Genomic DNA, 15,138 nt, shown 5'->3' on the forward strand with positions numbered 1-15,138 from the left:
TATGTGATCAGCATAACTAATATGTGCATTGCAACATACATGCACCAAAGTTAGCAAATTTGTCCATGTGTCCTTGAATTTTACACATGCTTTTACTGGGTCCTTTCCTACAGTGACCATACAGCCTGCATGAACTTGGATTTACAATCTTAGAGTGTTCTACTGTAGACATGATTTCTGTCTGGACATGTACTACCTTAACACAGTGCCAGAGGGAAAAAAAACTCCACAGCTGCTGAAACAGCAGCCTACTGAGACACAACACTTGGAACATATTTTCTGAGTCACCATTTATCATTGTCATTACAGTGCACAACAATTTATCACAATAAATTGCACTCACATATCACAGAAAAGTTAATCTCAACCTTAAAAAGACAATGTCAACTCATAATTGTATTAGGAGTTACACTCATCTTAAAATAATTCTAAAAATAAAATCTATATGTCCTAATGAGGAAACATAATCAGTAGAAAAACTATTACCTGTCAGCTTTAGAACTACAGTCATTATAGCTAATTATATGTCTGTGACAAGGGAATACTTTGCTAACCACAAGCATTTAGGAGTCTTCAAAGCACTCTCAGGTGAGGAGAAACAGCAAGGAACGAACTTTGTAAGTCCTATCATTTGACAAACACTCTTCCATCCATTTGCATAAAGGGGAATGCCCCCCCTTCTTCTCTCTGTAATCACAGCCCTTCCTTTGCTTTATGCCTATCACCTGGCACTTTATAACTCAGGAATTTTGTGGGAAGGTAGAGATTCCAGTTCATTGCTAGTACCACAAAATTAGTAAAATATACTAAGCTGCTGCAAGCATAGCAGATGTGAAGAAGGCAAAAGGAAAAGATTAAGTATGACTGGGAATTGTCATTTAACTTAATTTCTAAATACAATAACACGTTTCTGTCCACTGGGTTTTAAGGAGCTTCCAGAACAGATCTGAACCTGAAAACACAAGATACCAGAAATACTGAAATACCACAATACGCAATTAAAGTAGCACAGAGTGTAGTTTCATTCAGGAGATGACAAAAAGAGAAGACATGGAATAACTTCAGATCACATGCAGTTTGGTACTAAACCTGTTACCCTGAGGGACAGGATCTAAATGTAGCTTGGCTGTCTCCCTGAGAGGACACACCATTTACAGCTGATAAAACCTGGGAGAAAGAGGATAGCTGGAAAAAAATTGCTGCGAAAAGCTGGAAGACCTCAATAGTGGTGAAGAGGCCAAGTGAATTTCAGTCTTATCATTACCAACTTTTTTTAATGCTACCTTTTACTTTGTGATAATTATATCACAGGAACTAAAACAAAAGGATGGGAGGCTGAGCTGTGTAGAAAAAAAAAAACCAAATCTCCAACCACAAACTAAACCAAGAACAAATACTGCCACAAAACTGTAGCTTTCACTAGGTCCGAGTTAAAGTCAACGTGTCCTGTCCCACACTTATTTTTTTTCAAAAACCTTTCGTTTTGTGAAGCTATAATGGCAAATTATCAGCCTGCATAACACCAGCTTAAGGAGTGGCTGGTAGGTTTTCATGGAAATCTTATAGTAACAACCCTGCTCTTTTCACCACTTTTAAAATTATTATTTTAAATGGGCATTTCATGGTTAAACACAATTGATTTGGAACTGTCCTGTAAGTGACAATTCTTATATGTTGGCCTAATTACTGACCTGATTCTGTAGATGTAAGAGTTTAATGTCAGAAGAAACTGTAAAATGCAAACTGGATTTAAAAAAGAAAAAGGGTTATTGCAGTAGGCAGTTAAATGTCTCCCTGACATCTCATCCCGCCAGATCATGGAAGCCAAGCAGGGTCAGTCCCGGGCAGTACTCGGACGGGACACCTGCTAGGAAGACCAGGGGCTTCACTGTCTGAGCTCGCTCGGCCGTGGCAGATAAATCTCAGGAGTTAAAGGGTGGGGCCAGTTCTGCGCACGCTGTGCCTCACCTAAAAAATCCACTGCGCAAACTGGAAGGGCTCACCCATGCGAGGAGAGCCCTTCCCAAATCTTGCCTCGCAATGCCTAGCCACACACACACATACTTCTTCAGCAACACCTGCGTATCCAATGACAGCTTTGACATCACAGCCTTCCCTCCTTTTCTCTAATTGATGTAATCCCACTTTTTACTAGCATAGCTCTTGGAACAGCACTTTCCCAGTGAGGTTAGTTTCCTTATCTAGCTTACCATGAAGCTACATAAACATTCACAGCACTACTAACAGTAACATTGTAGCGTTTATGTTTTCTTTTTTGAAGGTAGTTGAAGCTTTTTAGAGCATTGAAGGTCTGTTTAAAGACAACTCTGTATGACACAAACGTGATTGCTGACGTGAAGAATCTATAAATTATTATCAGGCTAAGAAACAACCGACGAAAAAAAGACAAGAGGCCAAACCACCTAAGGTGGCTCAATACAAAATCAGTCTGAGGTTTTAAACAGAGCTGTCCTGCATCAATTTGTAAGTCATAAAATCGAGGTAATATCGAGGCAACCAGACCTTCCACTTGTCTTGAAGACTTTGCTTCTTCAGGTTTGCTCGCAGCTGCCCGGACAGTCCCCAGGGAGCGGCCGGGACAGTACCCGGGCCCCCAGCTCAATACCTACGGCCACCACCTGGCCCGAGAACCAGCCCAGCACTGGGGGCCCTTCCCTGCCTGAGAGGGAAAATCGTTTAGGGGAGTTGGTTTTTTTCAACCAATACCCCCACCCCTCCCAGGTCGAGTGTCCCACCGGCGGCTGCGGTCCCCCGCCGGCTCCAGCCCCCGCCGAACCGCGCTCTTTGGGGGCACCCTCAGCGTCCCGCGACCACCGGACAAGCGCGGAGGTTCCAAGTGCCGGTGCGGCCGCCGGAGCCCCTCGACACAGACACCCCAGCATGCACGTTGCGGCCGCTGCGGCTTTAAGAGCGCCCCGCGCAGCGGCGCAGCCCCGCCCGCGCAGCGCCGCGCAGGGAGCCGCGCAGGGGCGGGCCCGCAGCCGCTGGTGGCGCGGCGCACGAATCCAGGGCCCGGAGCGCGGGGGCTTCGGCGGGCAGCGCTCCGCTCCGTCCATGGCCTCCGCGCTGGTAAGGGCTCGGCCCCGGGCCCCGATTCCCGGTGAGGGCAGCGGCAAGCGAGGCGGAGGGCAGGCGAGCTGCGGCCCCCGAATGCCTCCCGGTGCTGAGGGCTGCGCGGCCGCAGCCGCTGCCCCCGCGGGTGGGAGCGCTCACGGTGCCGGGCCCGCCGGGCTCCCGCCGCGCGGGGCGTCAGCGGCCCTCGGGGGACCGTCCCCGCACGCAGCCTGACCGTGCGCACCCTCTTCCCCCAGGAGGACCCCGTCCTGATACGGTCCCTCCGAGGCCACATGGCGGCGGTGACCGGCGTCACCTTCGACGCGGACGCGGCGGGGCTGGGTGAGTGTGGGGCTAGCCGCCGTGTGCTTTCCGGGCGGGGCAACCGCTCCCTCCTCCCTCCCTCTGTCCCCGGCGGCTGCCGGAGCCGCGCGGCGGTTCCGGGAGCAGGTCCGGGAGCGGAGGCAGGGCCGGCTCCCGCGCCGGCCGGGAGAGCCCAGGAGTCTCTGCCTCTTCCTTAAGCGACAACTTTTTGAGCAAACCACAAGGCGGGAGGAGGAGTTTGTCCCGCCGAGAGAGAGAGGAGGAGGAGGAGGAGGAAGTAAGGGGAGCGCCGAGGCCGGAGGGGCAGGGGGCTTCTCTGTGTCTCTGCTGCCGTCCCGCTCCCGCTGCGGCCCCCGTGGAATCTGCTGGCCCTGGCACGGCCCGGCCCGGCCGGGCTGCTGCGAACTGCCGGCGGGCCGAGCCTGCAGCCGGGATCGCCTGCGGTCCCTTCCGCCCGGGGCGCGGGCAGAGCCGGCAGGAGTTCACGGAGCCCCTCACTACTACGAGCTGCTTTCAACCTACGATGAGGATCCGTCTGGCGAGAAGGTGGACGTGGGTCCGCAAAAGCTGCGTGTTCCTTGGCCTCTTGATGATCGCTTACTTTGTGGTCGAGCTGTCGGTTTCTTCCTTCGGTGCCTCCTTCGCTGGAGAGAGCATCACTAAAGCGAAATGGGAGAGGCGCTTTTCTGACAGAGCAGAAAAAACTGTAGATTTGGCTCGTCCAGTTTATGACAAACCCCCGCCTGATCCTTACGCCCCAGGAGAATGGGGTAAACCCTCTCGCCCACAGCTGAGTCCTGAGGAAAAGAAACAGGAAGAAGAGCTGATTGAGAAGTATGCAATTAATATTTATTTAAGTGATAAAATCTCTCTCCATCGGCATATTGTAGATAATCGACTGAGTGGCTGTAAAAGTAAATCTTATAACTACAGAAGACTGCCCACAACATCTGTTATAATTGCTTTTTACAATGAAGCCTGGTCAACATTGCTGCGGACAATACATAGTGTTCTTGAAACATCACCTTCAGTGCTTCTGAAAGAAATCATACTGGTGGATGACCTGAGTGATAAAGTGTATTTGAAAGCTGAACTTGAAAAATACATCAGCAGTCTGAAGAGAGTTCGTTTGATAAGAACAAACAAGCGAGAAGGATTGGTTCGTGCACGCTTAATTGGTGCTACCTTTGCTACTGGTGATGTCCTCACATTCCTAGATTGTCATTGTGAATGTGTCTCAGGCTGGCTGGAACCACTGCTCGAGAGGATTGCTGAGAATGAGACGGTTATTGTTTGTCCTGTCATTGACACCATTGACTGGAAAACATTTGAATACTACATGCAAACCTCGGAGCCCATGATTGGGGGATTTGACTGGCGTCTGACATTCCAGTGGCATTCGGTGCCTAAACATGAACGTCTCAGGCGCAAATATGAAACTGACCCAATCAGATCCCCAACTATGGCTGGTGGCTTGTTTGCTGTCAGCAGGAAGTATTTTGAGTACTTGGGTACCTATGACACAGGAATGGATGTTTGGGGAGGGGAGAACTTAGAATTGTCATTTAGGGTTTGGCAGTGTGGAGGTATGTTGGAAATTCATCCATGCTCCCATGTGGGCCATGTGTTTCCTAAGCGTGCACCCTATGCTAGACCAAATTTCCTTCAGAACACAGCACGTGCTGCTGAGGTGTGGATGGATGAGTTCAAGGATCACTTCTACAACAGAAATCCATCAGCAAGAAAAGAAAACTATGGAGATATTTCTGAGAGAAAGATACTTAGAGAGCGTTTGAAATGCAAGAGTTTTAAGTGGTATTTAAAAAATGTGTTTGCTGAGTTGCATGTACCAGAAGATCGTCCAGGCTGGCATGGTGCTATCCGCAGCACAGGAATACCTTCAGAGTGCCTCGACTATGTCTTACAAGAACATAATCCTACTGGGTCTCACCTTTCTCTCTTTGGCTGTCATGGTCAGGGAGGCAATCAATTTTTTGAATATACATCAAATCAGGAGATTAGATTTAACTCTGTAACTGAGCTATGTGCTGAAGTCCCTGACCGTGAAGATTTCATAGGTATGAGGAGCTGCCCAAAAGATGGATCTCCTATCCCAGAAATTATTATCTGGCATTTTAAAGAAGATGGGACTATTTATCATCCTCATTCAGGGAAGTGCCTTACTGCTTATCGCACAACTGAGGGGCGTGCTGATGTGCAAATGACCACTTGTAATGCTGCAGATAAGAACCAGATGTGGAAATTTGAGAAATAATCACTGCTGGTAGTATGAATTGAATGGACTGAAATCTCCAAGGCTTTTATATGTGTGAGGAGATACCAGCGTTTGAATACCTTGCAATGTTTTCAGACATTTCTGTAGTGGTGTAGAAACTATCTGTTGTGATCAACCATATGGAAAGCAAAAGTAAATCCTGGAATTTGGTTTCTAAGACATGGAACAGAGATCTAATACCTTTTATTTTTGTAAAATTTTGATTCATCTTTTTCTTACTTTGTCTTGGCTTGGCTTCTGGTAAAACAAAGGCTTTTGAGTGGACTAAGGAGGGATTTTTTTTGTCTTAGAAAAACTCAATTATGCAATAATCATGCAAGATCATGTTAAGTGAAAGTAAAAAAATCCTTACTTACAGAACAAAAAGTTAAGGTTATTGCAGAAGCATTATAACATGTGTCTAACACCCTAAGTAAGGCATGTGATTGAATGGACGTTGATGTGGAAATTGAATCTAAGCCTTGTAATATTCTGCATTTTTCTGGGAATGTACATGCAGTTAAGGGTAACAACTAGCTATATTACATGGCAGAACAGGATGTTTATTTAGTAGATTAGCTTTGGCACTGCTTTACAGTGTTGTACCTATTGTAAAAATCTTACCTCATGGAGGTTAGTCAGGAGCTTTCACGCATTTAGATAAGAGTGTGGTAGCAGTGGAATCAAGGATATCCTGATGGTACCACAAATGGGAAAAAGTAGAACGGCTAAAAGTAAGAATTCTATGTAAAGGTAATGGAGAAGGAAGGAAAGCACAGAACTGCATTAGCTGCCAGAGTTTCTCAGCTATATGTTTAATGTTTATGTTGCCTCTACATAAGCTTTTCCATGCTCAGCTTCACATCCTAGGGATGCAAACGTTACGTGTTCTAGACCAGGTATGTTTTTTTTTTCATTTCGTCTGTCAGCAGTGTAGAGGAATGTAACATAGAGGAAAACTTGGGCTGTTTTATTTTGCATTTTGTGTTTTGGCAACAGCTGGAATGGATCAGCCCTGGGTAGTATTTTGAAATAATGCAACATAAGCTGCCTCTTTCTAGTCATACCAGTACCATGGGAGACCTTGGGTGAGGTTGGGAAGCTGCCACTAGTTGACGTGAGGGGAGTTGAAAAGGCAAAGGACAGCTTGGAGGAAACCAAGTTTTGTTGGTAAGCTGGTTCACAGAATGCCTTATTCAGAATGTTTACTGTAGCCTGTTATGCTGAGTTTTGAAGAATGTTGATTCTTGAATCACGTCACTAATCTGAGTACGATTATATATGGTATATATGATGGATATATTGTGTATTTGAAGAAAAATCTAGTGTTAGTATCTGTTTTTTAGCTTTATGTGATTTAATATGATTTAATTTGAATATTTTTCCTAATGTTTTGGGCATTCCAGCTTTTTTGATTGCTTTCACTGAAGTAATAAATGTTCTTCAGTAGCCACAATGTAGTAATTCTTGACATGGGGCTGGTAGGTAGGAACTTGAGCTAGTGAGCAAGTAGGTGTGCATTTGCTGGAGGTGTTAGTAGGTGGAAGGTTAAAAGGGGGTGAGACCTGATGCAGTTGAACTTTTGCCAAGAATAAAGCAAGAGTAAATTAAGACATATTCTTAAATCTTAGTGGTTTGAAAGCATTGAGATGTTTGTGCGGCAACAGGTAGAAAATGAACAGAAGAGGAAAATTTGGAGCTTGGGATGTAGGATTGAATCGTGGTAAAAATGGTTGCCACTGTGTGGCATGGATTCTCTTAAGTCTTTAACTTATTTTTAGGCAGTTACTTGCAATTTGATTTTTTTTTCTTTTTTCTCCTAAGCTTTTTTTTGGGGGGAGGGGGAGGGGGGTGGTGTTCATTTGGGTTTTGGGGTTTTTTTGTTTCTGAAAAGGGAACTTTTTATACATAAGGGAAACATTCCTGAAAAATTCCATTCCACTCTGTAGTTAAGACATTATTTTGTGAACCTGCAAGTTATGAACACTTTATCAAATTTGAAAAGGTAGCCAGTCATTATGTACTGGGGCAATTAATTAAATAAAGTATGGGGCTTTTGTGAAAAGCTTGCTGTAGACTGTCACATTCAAAAGAAATGACGGGAAAAAGGCCTATGTTCTCCTGTATGGCAGGTCATAAGTTGTATATGCAATGCATGTTTCCTCTGATGAAAATAATTAAATGATATGAATGTAGACTATGCAACTTTTGTAGAGTTAATTTTGTAGCACTTGGCAAAAACTGCATTTCTTACAAAGAACTACCTTCATGTTAAAATGGACATTCAAAGTGTTCCTTATCTGTTTAAGCAATAATTCTAAGTGAATCTGCCTCTTAGTTTTGAAAGTTATTCTCTCTGTATGTGTCTGAATGCTTCCTCCTCCCCATGACCTCCCATTTTGTTTCTGGAGTTATTTATAAACTAATTGGAAAAAAACCCCAAAAGTAAATAACCTGGCCTTAAAAAAAAATCTTCCTTATGGGAATAAAAGGAGGAGTGACTAGAAAAAGAGAGAAGAAATAAAAACCCCAAACAAACACCTTGCCATGTCAAGTTCTGTTAGTTTTGAATTGAGTTGCAGATACTCTACAGAAATACTCCAATCCAGTTTATTTTTAAGTATGTACAGATTTCTGGAAAATCTGAAACTCTGAATGGTTTTCTATTCTCTTAGACTGAAAATTTGGTGAACACTTGTACATATTTTAAACTACTGATTCTAAGTGACTTAAAAAGTATTGAATGTAAGCTTAACACTGAATAAATGTGCAGGGCTTTGGGGTTTCTTTTTCAAAAATAAAATCCGGAATGATACTAAATGTTACTAGTGTGCTGACTCTTCAGTTCTACTGCATACAGTATACAATAAAAACTGTCATGAACTTGAAGTTATGTGAATTATTAGAAGTTCCTTGTATTTTATCCACTGTGCTTAGAATTCCGGATTGACTTTCCTGACAGAAGTTCAATTAATAATTGTTTTTGAACAAACAGGAAATCTTGCAATTCCCAAATGTGTTTGTATTGTGATGTTGCACCTTATCACATTGAGAGTTGCAGGGCTCCTGTGAAGTGTGGGGATTTGTTGGTAGTCGTGGTGTTTGAATATTCAAACACCATCATATGCACTGACTTGTAACTCTTGCACTGAGCAATTAATTTTATTGGAGATGCTTCAGCATTTTGAGAGAGGTACATGGCTGTTAAAGCCAGGCTGAGTTTGTCTGTTCTGATCTTTGCACAACTTTCTTAGTCACCACTGTGGTATTGTGGGAGTGAAGTGGTAATTCTGTATTGTGGCAACTTGTGTCTTCATACATACGTGTGTATATAAGAAAGTGTATACCATAGTATACATAGTCACAGTTTATAAATTGAACTTTATTGCAAACAGCACAAAGGGGTTTTTTTGTGTCATATGTAAAGCTCAGATATTTGTTTAGAGATCTGCAGCAAAGTGGTGTGTAAACTTGGCTGTTGCCTAAGGCCAAGTCTTTATTCTTTGGTGTTCAATTCTGTTATAATTCATTACAGAAGAGCAAATTACCCAGTGATGTATCAGCCATACTTAAATGTGTACAGAAGCACTGATTTTTTTTTTTTAAACAAAGGCACTCATGTTATAAACTGCACTAAGTTGCATATTGGAGTTAGCTCAGTGTGAATTTTCAGATTTTTACTTTTTAGTTATATTTTGCAGCTGATCAAATAGTTTCATAGTAAGGACAAATTGTCTTTCACCTCTAAACATGGTACTGGTTGTGTCATGTGTTCTCTAAGGAGCAACAGGCCTGCTCCTGCTACCACACATCCTAAAAAGCTCTTGTGGACCTTCTCTATTTATTTTGTTTCAGATCCAGTACTTTAAATTAGCTTTGAAGATCTGTTGTGGACTATTTAGTGGTGATCTGGTAATTGAAAGTCACTGTAGGGTGCTGATATACTCAGTAGGTGCTGTCAGAATGCATCACCTGTGCATCCTTAAAATACTGCACTTGAGGAAATTGGAGAAGCAGTGTTGTTATGAAGTAGGCAAAAGCCCTTAGAATGGAGTAGAGAGAAATAGTGAAGTTTACTTGATAAGAATACATTTTCATGGATAAAGCTGTTTTAGTATTGCTGGAAACATAGTTAACCTATGGACTCTTGTATTTTCTGCTTGTGGTTAAAATAAGACATTTACCATTACACTGAAATGCTTGGGTGTTAGCTGTATGCACCAAAAGTGTTTTCAGCCTTCTTCAACAGGGAATAGCTTACCTTGGCTGAGCTTCATTAATGGTAAGGGGGCTTGATTTCTCTGACAGGATAGGGGCCAAAGTTCTCTATAGATGCAGAGTTTTGGCTTAGAGTTTCTTTGCATTTGTCTCTCCCATGCTGTTCAAATATACAGCAACAACAGCCTGTGTGCCTTAGGAAAATATTTCTGCAATGGGTCTGTCAGTTACGCACCCTTTCCTGTGCATATCCTGAACTTCTTCCCTCCATCAGCCCTGGGGTGGTATTGGCTGGGCTGAAACTGCAGTGATGGAGATGGTGATAATCGTTGTGTATCATGATAATGGGCAGATGGTTTCAAGAGAAATGCATGTAAGGATGGAGAGAGGATGCTGTGCAAGCACGGGCAACATAGTCCAGAGGGAAAACAAGGAAGATGATTGTCAATGTCCCACGGAAAGAACTTCTGGTCACTCCTTGTGTCTCATTAACCTTGGGATAACCTATCTGTGAAAGAGCAAGCTACAAGAAACCAGGCTTTGAATGTATTATACTGTCATCTGTCAAAGAATATTTCATTCTGTTTTTAAAACTGAAAGCAAAGGCAGCTGCTACTGCACTGTGCATTCATGCAGTTCATAAGGTACCATAGATATTTGGTAGTTCATGAATTATTTGTTTTGGAAACCATCAGTCTTGTCTGTTTCACATTTCCAACTTTCCAATGCCTTCAAGTTCTATTTTAGCTTATGCTTCACTTCTTCCTTTCAGTTTCATGCCATTCTAGATCACGTTTTTCTGAATCAAAGGGAAAAAGGGATTCTTTCAACAGGAAGAGCCTGCTGTAAAATACAGTTCTGAAAAATCGAAGTGGGTGAAAATATCCTGTATTTCTTTGTCAAATATAGGCCTATTGATATGGGCATAGAGATAATCTGGTCTCATGTCTTTTATCAGAAGCTAGTCTTTGGGGAATAAAAATATTACTTCTGTATCAAATTCATAAGGAATTTAATGTCTCGTATTTAATATTCTAACACTTTTGTTTGAGGCTTGTCTTGACTCACATGATAGTAAACAAACTCAATTCATTTGTGCTGTGTTGGTGCTTGAAAAAGAGTGGAAAGAGAAGAGCCCTCCTCTTCATGTCCTCTTCAATTTTCAGGAGGTCCCTGTTTTCTTCTCCCTCCTTTTCTCTGTTAGGGATAGGAATTTTATAACTGACGGATGGGAGTGTGAATACCTTGTTTTATTTATGTCCTGTATACTAGCATTTAGCAGAGATGAAGATAATAGTGACACAGGAATATTACACATGCCAGCTTAATTCAACTGGTTACTGCCTTTGCTGGTTTTAGTTTCCTGAAAATGATCAAACAAAAGTAATGTTTGCCTTTTTGAATGTAGGTAGTATAGTCCACTTATAAAGTGATTGCAAAGAAAAAGGGTGCTCTTTCTATTACCAGACTAACAACTTTATGTTGTGTTTTGAACTAGACAAATGTTAGTATTATGAAATTGGTACTTGAATAGGATTATCAAATTACCATATGGACATCTTCACTTTAGTGTAGATATCTGAAGTGTTACAAATTATGTTGTAAGTTGGCTTGTTTTTTTCAGAATTAAACACTTGATGCTTGAAAAAAATTCCATCTCAGAGATCAAAATGAGATTACTTAAGAATTTATCTATAGTTCTTAGTATTTGGGAACACCAAATCTGAATTTGTACTTAATGATGTGGATGATGCATGGCTTTGGATTTGTCATTCTCTGTCTTCCAAGTATTTGTAAGACAGTTTGCTTAATATGTGGGAGAGCTACCTGTTAGGAATTAATCCTTTACTCCTCCCAGTTTTGTAATACCTTTTGAAAAGCCTGGTTTTGGCATTGCTTGATGCCAGGCTTCTGCTCAGGCCAAGTATCCATTAAAACCCAACAAGTCCTCCCTCCCCCTGAAACCCAGTAAGTTCACTGTTGAGTCCAAATCCATAGTCATTAACTCTGATTTTTCTAAGAACAATGAGCAGACTACGAATATCTTTTACTTCTTGCCAGCTACCTGCTCTTTGGATAGGTTTCTTATGGTGTGGAAGCTGAAGACACAATGCAGAGCTTACAGATTTGTAGGCCATGCAGAAGGAGTGACCAGCGTAGAGTTCTCACCGGATGGGCAGCTACTGGCTTCATCTTCTCAAGACCACACTGTCAGACTATGGATTCCTTGCATGTGAGTATAACTGGGCAGTGCCAGATACGCGTTTCATTAAAGTGCAGTGTGAATACTGGAGTCATTGCTCAAGAAAAGTTTCTTTTTCACTCCCATGTGCCTGGGCTTTGACAGAAACAGAAGTTGGGGACCACAAACAGCACAGCTCTTTGCTGTGTTACTTTGGTCTTTACTGAATATTCTGTAGTTTCAAAAGAAAAATACACCAATTCAGAGATCACAATTTCATGTCTGTAGGACTATGCTTGGCAGTATTTCTCTGGCTTAGAGATTATATTTTAGTAAGGATTGCATGGCTATACTTCATTTCGAGGAGACAAGTGACGAAGGAAATAAAATAGCTTTTGGGAAAAAAAACGTTTTTAATCAGCTTGCCTTGTTAGACTGTTCTTAAGAAGCAGTGATTATGAGCCATTCAGAATGATCTTAGAAAAACTGATGTTACCTTAACTTTAAGCATTTTATAGATTACTGTATAAAAAAATCTTCAAATACTAATTTTAATGGTACTAAGGGCTAATGTTGCTAATTAATTGCACAGTTCCCTAAAACTGGGTCATATTAAATGCAATTTAAAGAATGTTATAATATACAAATAAGTGAAAATGGTGACACTAAGATTTAGCCTCTATGTGCTGCTTTTTCATTTGGGTAAGATTCTAAATATGTTAATGTTGAGTTTTAGGGGGTGTGAAACTCTAAGTTTAATATAATTGTGGTTTGTGACTTATTGTTTGGGGGTTTGTTTCTTCCTGCCCACCCTTTAGTCATGGAGAATCATCGGTACTGAAAGGACATACAGCGTCTGTTCGTAGTGTGAGCTTCTCCCATGATGGCTACGCTCTAGTTTCAGCATCCAATGATAGGTCAATAAAAATATGGAGTGTTTGCAGTCAGCGCCTTTTGTTTACCCTATTCCAACACACTCATTGGGTTCTCTGTGCCAAGTAAGTGTTGTTTTTATTCTCTTCTGAAAGTAGAAGAACTCCTAACAAAGCAAAGGGTTTTTATGTCACTGGGTAGAGCTAAGAAGAAAAATCCGTGAAAGACAAATGATGATCTGTCACCAATAATTAAATTTTAATCAACTTCATGCACACAAGTTTTGTATATGTCTCCTACCTGAAGTATGAAAGCTTGCTCTGTGTTAATATATATACATATTAAATCTGTTGCTGTGTGTTTATTCTTTTACTTTAAAGGACAATTAGGGTCTTCTTTATTTATTTTCAGTCAGTATTCTGTTTTCCCTCAGTCTTTTTTGGTTTTGTGCTGTATTAACTTATTTCATAGCATTCCCTTGTTTTTAGATTTATTATGCATGGCAGGGGTGTTCTCAACTATCCTTGGAGCACTAGTGGCACAAAAGAATGGTAATGAGTTAAAATGAGTTAAGCTTACATAACTGGAAAAGGTAAAAGAAATGGCCTTTAGACTGCAAGTTATGATTCACAGTCTAAAGACAGGACAGCTCTTCAAAGACAAGAAAAGATTGTTCTTTGCTGGTTTTTTTTTCCTTTTCTCCTTATTAATGAAAAATTTGCAGCTAAGAGATGTTTGATTTAAACCTCTTTGAGGAAGAAATTTACTGCGGGTGAAGTGCAGAGCCTTACCAACTTTCAAAGTATCTGATTGTTGAAAAGTAAAAGAAAAGCTCTAGGAAATTGCATGTGAAAGTTCTTAAACAGTTTTCTAATGTCCTTTTGCAGTTGTTTAAGATGTGAAATAATAGCGCTTCAGCAAATTCTAGGCAAATCAATTTTCCTATTTATAACCCTCTTCTGCTAGTCCAGGAGTAACCATGAATGCTTTGCTAACAAGTTTTAAGGCTAGGGAGAACCCTGAGGAGAATGATGCCTAAGAATTTTATGTACTTTTAGAAAGTTTTAGAATCATATAGTCTCTGCTGAGTTGCTCTGATTTTAAGTCTGAATATTAAATGCCTTTCTCACAAGTTGGGAGCCACTACCAGGCCTTGTCAAGGCCAAGCTGTTTTTCGGAGCAGACACCTGAAAGATAACAGAAGACAAACAACAGGAGAAGGCCCAAATGCCCCCTCCATGACAAAGGGGGTAGATTGACAGAACTTTTGGGTGGGCATTAAGGAGGAAAAGAGAATTCTGATTGGATGTTAAAAGCAAGTATAAAAACCTTGTAACTTCCTGACCTAAAGGTCAAACCCCCTGGGTTTGATGTGGAAGCTTCTACATAATAAAACCCTATTATCTTTCTCCATTAACGTGTCTTCAGTGTGTCTCTATTCACAGGGATACGCGAGATAAGGCATCAAGAACATACATCTTGGTTAAAATTAAACACAAGGTTCTACTGTGTCCTCTTTGCCTTTTTGCCTATGGTTTTCTATAATAAATGCTTTGGCGTCTGAAATGACATCCTTAGGCTGCTGATACCTTCCTCCCCTTCTCCCTCTCTTTCTCTTGCTTATGGCTCTGTTTTTAATTGTAGTTGCTGGTGAAATGGAGGCGGGGACGAATAATGGCAGAAGCTTTTCTTTTCAGTTTTATTACTCCCTGAGAAATATGAGAAATTCAAATGTCCTTTAAATGTTGCATGTCTTTATTTCAAACAGGCTTTCTTGGATCTGGTATTTTGTGACATGTCTCTAATGCTAATCTAGGTACTATCAATTGTTTAATAATGTATGCACTTGCACGTTGCAGATTTTCACCTGATGGAAGAATAATAGCATCTTGCAGTGAGGATAAATCTGTTAAGATTTGGGATACAAGAAATAAAACTTGTATTAATAGCTTCTCTGATTATGAAGGGTAGGTGTTACTAGAAAAAAAATGAGACATTTAAATGTGTAATTTTAATGAGATTAAATTAGTCTTCTGTGATATTAACATCTGCATATGTTAAATCTGAAAATAGATCAAACTTTTACCACCCATTTAAAGTAAAATAATTCATGTAGTGTTGTTCTAAAGAGGTTAACTGACTGCACTTCTCTACATGTTTTCCAGAAATCAAGAATAATCCAAACAGAAGT

General features: G+C 41.3%; 2 protein-coding genes across 6 annotated transcripts in view; both read left to right on the forward strand.

Moving 5' to 3' along the window:
• The first annotated feature begins 2,981 nt into the window (after positions 1-2,981).
• Positions 2,982-15,138, forward strand: part of POC1B (POC1 centriolar protein B) — a 52,717-nt gene continuing 40,560 nt past the window's right edge. For 3 of the 5 annotated variants that reach the window (XM_071552111.1, XM_071552116.1, XM_071552115.1), the window contains exons 1-5: positions 2,982-3,090; positions 3,333-3,417; positions 11,954-12,125; positions 12,893-13,072; positions 14,807-14,914. In XM_071552111.1, coding sequence (XP_071408212.1) covers positions 3,076-3,090; positions 3,333-3,417; positions 11,954-12,125; positions 12,893-13,072; positions 14,807-14,914 — 560 coding nt within the window. In that variant the 5' untranslated portion in view covers positions 2,982-3,075. Of the gene's footprint in view, positions 3,122-3,332; positions 3,418-11,785; positions 11,861-11,953; positions 12,126-12,892; positions 13,073-14,806; positions 14,915-15,138 lie in introns of those variants that run through there. The other 2 variants (XM_071552112.1, XM_071552114.1) reach the window with 2 other exon arrangements.
• GALNT4 (polypeptide N-acetylgalactosaminyltransferase 4) lies at positions 3,469-8,498 on the forward strand. The gene has a single exon (XM_071552110.1). It carries the CDS (start codon positions 3,923-3,925, stop codon positions 5,672-5,674), a length of 1,752 nt encoding a protein of 583 aa, XP_071408211.1. The 5' UTR covers positions 3,469-3,922; the 3' UTR covers positions 5,675-8,498.

This window comes from Pithys albifrons, chromosome 3 (genome assembly GCF_047495875.1).
Source record: "Pithys albifrons albifrons isolate INPA30051 chromosome 3, PitAlb_v1, whole genome shotgun sequence".
NCBI classification, from domain to species: Eukaryota; Metazoa; Chordata; class Aves; order Passeriformes; family Thamnophilidae; genus Pithys; species Pithys albifrons.